The sequence below is a fragment of the Chenopodium album genome, chromosome 26, assembly GCF_948465745.1.
Source record: "Chenopodium album chromosome 26, dcCheAlbu1.1, whole genome shotgun sequence".
In the NCBI taxonomy this organism is placed as follows: domain Eukaryota; kingdom Viridiplantae; phylum Streptophyta; class Magnoliopsida; order Caryophyllales; family Amaranthaceae; genus Chenopodium; species Chenopodium album.
The window spans coordinates 1,997,872-2,005,322 of NC_137859.1; the positions used below are offsets into that span (position 1 = coordinate 1,997,872).

A 7,451-nucleotide genomic window follows, 5' to 3' on the forward strand; every position below is an offset into this window, starting at 1 on the left:
TTCTGCTGGCAGCTGTGGCTATATTCTCCCCTGAGTTTTCCTTTTTATGGGCGTCCCATAGATGTGGGGTCCATGGCTATGTGAGGCTCCCACTGGATTTTCCTGGAACTAGTTTGTGCTTGCCTACTCATGTGGTCAAAGGACCTTCTTATCATGTTTATATCCCAGTTATATTGGCTCCAGTCCTTGTGGCTTGTTCTGGTTTGGTGCTTTCATCATGTGGCTTGTCCTATTTCTAACTACAAGCCTTGTGTGGATTGTGAGTTAGAGCCAACAATGATCAAAAGGAATGCTTTTGTATCTATGTGAGTTAGCGCCAACAATGATCAAAAGGGATGCTTTTGTGTGTCTTTGGGGGGGGGGGGTAGGAAGGAGAACTTTCAGAAATCATTTTAAGTACTAATTTTAGGCACATCTATGATTGCCCTAAACATTGTTTTTCAATGTGTTGATGTATTCTGACTAAGAGATGGATTTTGTTTCTATCGTGTTTGTTGGATGTAAAAGTGACATTAATACTTCTTTCTACATAGTTCATTTGATTCACCAAAATTATCTTACCTTAAGGGCATGCTTGGATTGGGGGTAAAACATTAAGGGGGTAATAAAAGTCAAACTTGAAAAAACAAAAGTAATTAGAGATGGTGTTGTAGGAGACATGGTGCTTACAAATGAAATAAACTAGTTGTGCCATGAGGAAAAGAGAGAGATGGAGGAATTATTACTCTCATAATGAGGGTAATAGTTACCCACCATCCCCCTAGTGTAACTATTACCCCCAAAATGAGGGTATTGATTTCTCTTTCTTCACCTCACACCATACTATCACTACATAATCTTCTTACAATCACAGCATCACTATCCCCTTCTTCCCTATTTTCACATTCATTTTGCTTAGTTTGACTTTTATTACCCCCTTAATGTATTACCCCCAATCCAAGCATGCCCTAATAGAATAAAAAGTACTAGGGGAGAGAGGGGGAGAAAGTGATACTAATACCTTGCCTAGCTCAAATGAGGTTGATTACGTGTTATAGGCTCCATTCCTGGCTTTATCTTGTGGATTGTCTAATCGCTGATTTCTGAAGGATGGGTCCCCCTTTGATAAGAAAGCGTAGCTTTATGACCATGACACATGCATATTTCATATTAATATTTCGGAACAAGGTTTCTGTTTGCAGCGATTGATGAGAGTTAATGGTGAAACTTAATGTGTTAGTGTGAGTAGGTCTGTTGTGGGAGTTTAAGTTGTGCTTTGATGAATTGATACATGATTTATTGATGATGGATAATAGGGATTGGTTATTGAAGGTGAGACAATGTGGAAAAGGTGAGTGACTGTCGTTGCTCACTTGCTCTTTTGTGATCATGTAGACTGATGAAGAGCAGCGCGGAGATAGACTGCCATATGAAGTTGCCTATAAAAATACCCATTGTCTTTGATTATCTTTTGGCAGGTGTAACAACAGTTTGTGAACCCAATTGTTATGAGGCTGTAGAACATTTGTTTTGCAGAGATGCAATGATATAATGATTTGAAGCTCTAAAAGAATGGAGCGTTGGATGCAGTTGGCACCAATGGGGTATATCGAGGCCTCGAAGGTGGATCAATTCAGTCCTGGAAACTGGAGAAATTCTCCTGCATACATTTCTTCTAATTCCCAGGTAAGACTAATTCTTTTTATGATAAGCTGAATATTGTACAGGAGTAGATAATTGGATCATATTCTTATTCTGACATACTAGTTGGGTAACCACCAGACAGTTGAATCTTTCAATATCTGTATCTTAATCCTCTTCTACAAACTCTTTTTACCTACTATATTTAAATAATTAATGGCCTATAATGCTTGAGGTGAGGTTATCCATTACCATTTCTAAACAGAAATAGTCAATGTTAGAAATGTAATGGTGTGCCCTCCTCTTCTTTATTGATTAATAATTTTTATAATTTTCTTGTTCTTCCCCTTAACAAACTGATAAGTAGAATCCTCGAATTCATCTGACATTTGTTATAATCAATCAAGATGTCCCTCTCATTAGCCTTGAGCTCTTTTTATCATCGAGTAGCAACTTACAGTCGAACACTCTACCGTGCAGGGATGTGGACGGGTGTGTTGGTCATGGTGGCAGCAGTGGCTGCGTTCTTCCCTGAGCTTGCCTTCTTATGGCAATCCCGTGGATGTGAGGTTCATGGCTACGTGAAGATCCCTTTGGATTTGCCTGGAAAGAGTATGTGCTTGCCTTCCCATATGGTCAAGGGGTCTTCCTTGGATGCTTTCATCCCAATCATATTTGCTCCCATTGTTGTGGTTTGTTCCGGTTTTGTTCTAAAATCTTTCGGCTTGTCCTACAACCAACAATCAGATAGGATCATTTAGAGAGAAAGAGATTCATATACTACATGATGTATTATACTTTTAAGGCCTTAACCGTCTGTTTTAGATGTGTGATTATATGGTGTACTGTATTTTTTCGATTTGATAACTTGAATTCAGGTAATATTTGAGTTGACTTTGCTCTCAATACACACCTAAATTTAATTAATCATGCACCTTTTTGAATTCCTTGCTAGTTGCTATAGGCCTATGATCGCATAATTACCCAAACGGTCTCCTCTCGTCATGTGAAGTTCTTCCAACTTACTATTCATGTAAAGCTAAGTAATCACCAATTTTAAAAGCTACTCTAATCCATACATTTTAAAAAAAGAAAGAAAACAAGATATAAAATGGCGTCGCCCGGACTCGAACCGGAGACCTTCAGTGTGTTAGACTGACGTGATAACCAACTACACCACGACACCGTATTTGCCTAAATTTTCCACAAATTTAAAATTTGTTGATGATTTTATCAAATCAATCAAATAAAAAAAATATCTACTGTATATTCCGAGTCATACAAACACAGTGTTATTTTCCTTTTTTTTTCCGCTCTCATCGTCCTCCCACTTTCTCTCTCATCCTTCTTTTGAGCCAACCCTAGATCTCTGTATTTCCCCCAATTTTCTTCCTCCTTCAATTTTCTCTCTCTTCTTCTTCACATCTTTCAATGGCAATGGAAAATCGGTTAAACATGTCCCTCGACGATCTCATCAAGATCAACAAATCTTCTTCTGGTCGCGGCGGCGGCGGCGGTGGCGGTAGAGGCAGAGGTGGCGGCGGCAGAGGTCATTCCGGCACCGGACCTTCTAGAAGATTCAATAATCGCGTCGCCAATCGTGCCACCCCTTATTCTATGCCTATGTCAAAGGTCTTCATCTTTTCTCTCTCCTAGGGTTTTCGTGTTATTTGCCGTTTAAATCTCACAATTGTCAATTTTTCGAATTTTTGATTGAGTAGTTTGTGATTTGGTTTTATTTATCTCAGGCACCTGATTCTTTTTGGCAGCATGATATGTTTGGTAATCAAGGTGGTATTGGTGTTGGTGGTGGTGGTGGTGGTGGAGCGTCTTCAATTGAGACTGGAACTAAGCTTTACATCTCTAATTTGGATTACGGTGTTTCTAATGACGACATCAAGGTATTAAATTTTCGCTTTTTTTTTTTTTTTTTTTCAAACTTAGGGTTTTCAATTTTTTCCCTATATTTTTTCTATTGTGGAATTTTAGGCGGTATTGATGTTCGTTAAGTGTTAAATTTATGGTTAGCTTGGAACTTTGTTTGTATATCATATATTAGAGCTGATTAAGTATGTTTTGGCTAAAGAGGGTGTATAGCTGTATACATTATTTGAGAATTGTCAAGGTGGCTAATTAATCGATTGAATTCATGGTATTTTTTTATTTATTTCTTTTAACATATTTATCCAATTGCCAGTGCTGTGTGATGATTTGAATTGTCAAATAGTGGGGTTTAATAAACTAATTTTAAAACATCATATATTACTATTTAAGTGTGTTTTTGTAGTATATTTTGAACTGGTACGTACTATACCGACACTTTGTTATTCCTATATATTTGGAGAATTCATTATATTTGGTTAGGATATAAGTTTTGCACTTTGTTTGGATAAGAGGAAATAGAGGGAAGGGGAGGGAAGAGAAAAGAAGAGGATCAATCTCCCTTGTTTGGATAAAGGATTGGGGGAAGGAAGGGGAGGGGGAGGGAGAGCGAGGTATCTATTTCTCCCTCCATACCCCTCCCCCCCCTTCTTCTTCTTCTTCTTTGCTATCCAAACAAAGCATTGTTGCAACTGGGTTTTTCTTGGTTGTTTGTATTCTATTATACACAGATTTTTTGATCATAGATAGAAGAAATGGATGGTGTCAAATCTAATGTTTTCTGGAATAAATGATAACAGGAGCTCTTTTCTGAGGTTGGTGACCTGAAACGTTATGCTGTTCATTACGATAGGAGTGGGAGATCGAAGGTATTGGGGCTTTCTGTTTCTCCTCTTTTCCAGGAAGTTTGTGTGGATTTATACTGTGGATGTTTAGGCTGGGTTTTATTTATCAGGGAACTGCTGAAGTTGTATTTTCACGGAGAGGAGATGGTCTGGCTGCTGTCAAGAGGTATAATAACGTAGAACTTGATGGTAAACCAATGAAAATCGAGATCGTGGGGACAAATGTTGCGGCTATGGGAGCTTTACCTCCAGTTTTTAATGGTGTTAGTAGGAATCCACCAGGTCCTAGAAGGTACTTGTTCTTATACTTTGTTCCTTTTTTTGGTATTTGAACAATTAAAGATATTTTTCTTTGTCTTGTCAGATCATTTACTTAATTGTATGTGTTGGTGTAGCAATGCATTGTGTTATTTTGTTGGTCTATATACTTCGTACTTTGTAACTCCTTGCTCTTCCTTGCTACCAAAGTCTGACATAATGACTTCTTGGAATTTACTATACGAAGGTGGCTGGGACTTTTACAAACTGTATCTTGTTGCTGACCCTTTTCCTTTTGAACAGGGTTGGGGTTGGGGGATATTGGGATAATGTCCAATAATTGAGCTGTTTATCTTGTTTATTTCTGACATACCTATGTCATCTGCAACTATTAAATCGTGTAAAATAATTAGGCTGACAATGAGTCTGGATCTACAATTGATGGTTTTAGTTAATTGCCTGGTCCCTAGGGCTAAAATATCAAGTTGGTTTATTGACCGACAGACTGACTGGATGCTCTGTAAATGCTGTTATTTCCATTCTATTATTTGTGAATATTTGAGACTTGAGGCTTATTAAACTTGATGGTTTGCAAGAAGATTGAAGTGGAATAACTAAGACCATTAGAGATTGTATTTATAGAACTGTAATGGGTCATTGAATACCAAGCTGTTTGCAACTATGCATATATATGTATAGTAAGTGTTGGTAAATTTTTTTTTCATTTTTATCTGTGAGAAGAGTTACATATGGTATAAATGGATAATATGCATGTTGCTATTTATGATAATTGTACTATCCTGGATTTTCTTGCCCAAATGTTATTTAGATGGAAACCTCTGACAAATCTTATTTAAATATGTTTAGTTTAAAATTGGCAACAAACTAATGAGTTGGCTTTTATTGAAAAAGAGGCTCGGTATTGATATCACCTTTCCACTAAAAGTTAAACGAAAAAAAATCTAGGTATTGATAATTCGTCATGTTTCAATGAGTGGGTTATTTGATGTCATTTTGAAAATCATATTCATATTGTCATTTTTACATGCTTATTGTTATTATCATTATATTAATAAGAGATGGACAGCAGCAATTAAAAACTTGATTTGGAAGTTTATTTACAATAGTGTGCTTATATTGGTTAACAACAAAATGAAAATGGAGGTAGTAGATAATCATGGGAATTAGTGCTTCCCTTATTGCAACAAATTACCAGGTCCCCTGTTGGTTATGGGAACTTCAAGTTCCTTTGATTTAAACCAAACAAGAAAAAATTTCTAGGAATTGCAATTGAGAAGTGGTTCCCATAGGATTTTACTTCCCCTGTAAACCAAACAAGCCCTAGTTATGCTAGCACAATGAATTAATTACCTTGAATTACCCTGCAAAGTTACTCTTTCCGTCACTTCTTTAAATTTTACGCTATAACCATTTTTCTCCCACAAATAAGATTCCAACTGTAAAGATTTAAAAGTGACAGAGGGAGTAGATATCATCTCATCAACATACTACTCAACGATCATTGAGATGATATCACATCTTTCGATAAAGTCTATATATCTTTTATTGCCTGAATATATCGTGTGTTAATTTTCTTATCTAATTATTGGGAGTAATGATCTGCAGGGAATTTTCTGGTATATAAAATGTCAGTTACCTGTTCTTGGATAACGTTGTCATAATTCAGTTTTTTTAAAATATTTTTTTCCATTTTTTTAAACATTCACAGTGGACAAGGAAGAGGTGGTGCTATGGGACGCATTCGTGGAGGCCGTGGTTCTGGTTCTGGTTCTGGCAGAGGCCGTGGCAGGGGAAGAGGCCGTGAGGAAAAGGCATCAGTATCTGTAGATGACCTGGATGCTGACTTGGACAAGTATCACTCAGAAGCAATGCAGACCAACTAAAGCATAATATGGGTTTTCTTTTGCCTTCTCTTGGGTCTTAAACCTATACTCTTGCAACTGTGTCCTTGATGGTCGTTTCGACTGTTTTGTTTAAATCTACCGACATCTTATTATAGGCAAAGGCAGGTTGAGGCAGTAGTTGGATCATGGTATCAAAAGCTTGGGCTTTGTATCAGACTTCATATGGTTGGGGGTTTAATACCAATTAATGAACAGCTATTAGTATGTTATTGTTCAGTTATAGATTATTTGCACTTGTACTGTTTCATATATCTTGCAACGAAGTGGGATCTTTTTGGCTGTTCGAATACAATGTGGATAGACACCCTCAAGATCATGGAAGTTTGAAATTTTCACATTCAGAGTGTCAGTATGCGGTTGATGAAGTTCTGATTTTTTTTTATCTTGGCATTTGAGCTTGGGCATGAGGTAGGTCTCTGTTTGCTCATTTGGCTATTTTTAATTGTCTTTTGGTGCTTAAGCTAGTCTTTATGCATTTGACTTGTTAAAGACTTCAGTTTTGTTAGTTACCTTGTTGCGGAAATCAATTTCTTATTTGCCTGACCTGTTGTCATGGCAGTTAGAAGGATTCTTATTCAGATTAAATACCAGATCTTCTCTGGAGGATCTTGATATAGCCAGGTTTTTTAGATGCCTGAAATCTGCTCCTGGGCTTTGAGTCTTCAGGAAAGTGAAGTTTGAAGAATCGAATTATGAATCTTATCTCAGCTGATTCTTGTTGCTTATAAATAGAGATGGAGCTGTGGTTAATTTATAATTTCTAAGTGTGGTGTATATGTCAACCTGCTGAAACCAGTTGATAGTCTGCCTAAGTGACATAGGCTACCTGATTTACGTGGCTAGATGACTTGATTTGCTGTACATGGATTGTGTCTACTAGATCTTGTTTGCATATACTAGCTGCTTGATGATATTACTCTCA

General features: G+C 37.1%; 1 protein-coding gene and 1 non-coding gene across 3 annotated transcripts; one reads left to right on the forward strand and one right to left on the reverse strand.

Annotated features, from left to right (window-relative positions):
* Positions 1 to 2,732: 2,732 nt before the first annotated feature.
* TRNAV-AAC (transfer RNA valine (anticodon AAC)) lies at positions 2,733 to 2,806 on the reverse strand. The gene has a single exon. It is a non-coding gene; the product is annotated as a tRNA-Val (tRNA).
* Positions 2,807 to 2,917: 111 nt separating this feature from the next.
* LOC145617603 (THO complex subunit 4B-like) lies at positions 2,918 to 6,866 on the forward strand. Of its 2 annotated transcripts, none has more exons than XM_081672320.1 (5): positions 2,918 to 3,252; positions 3,369 to 3,521; positions 4,302 to 4,370; positions 4,457 to 4,638; positions 6,334 to 6,866. In XM_081672320.1, exons 1-5 carry the CDS (start codon positions 3,052 to 3,054, stop codon positions 6,506 to 6,508), a joined length of 780 nt encoding a protein of 259 aa, XP_081528446.1. In that variant the 5' UTR covers positions 2,918 to 3,051; the 3' UTR covers positions 6,509 to 6,866. The 2 variants fall into 2 exon arrangements, with proteins under 2 accessions (XP_081528446.1, XP_081528447.1); XM_081672321.1 differs by having other exon boundaries at positions 3,390 to 3,521.
* The last annotated feature ends 585 nt before the right edge of the window (positions 6,867 to 7,451 follow it).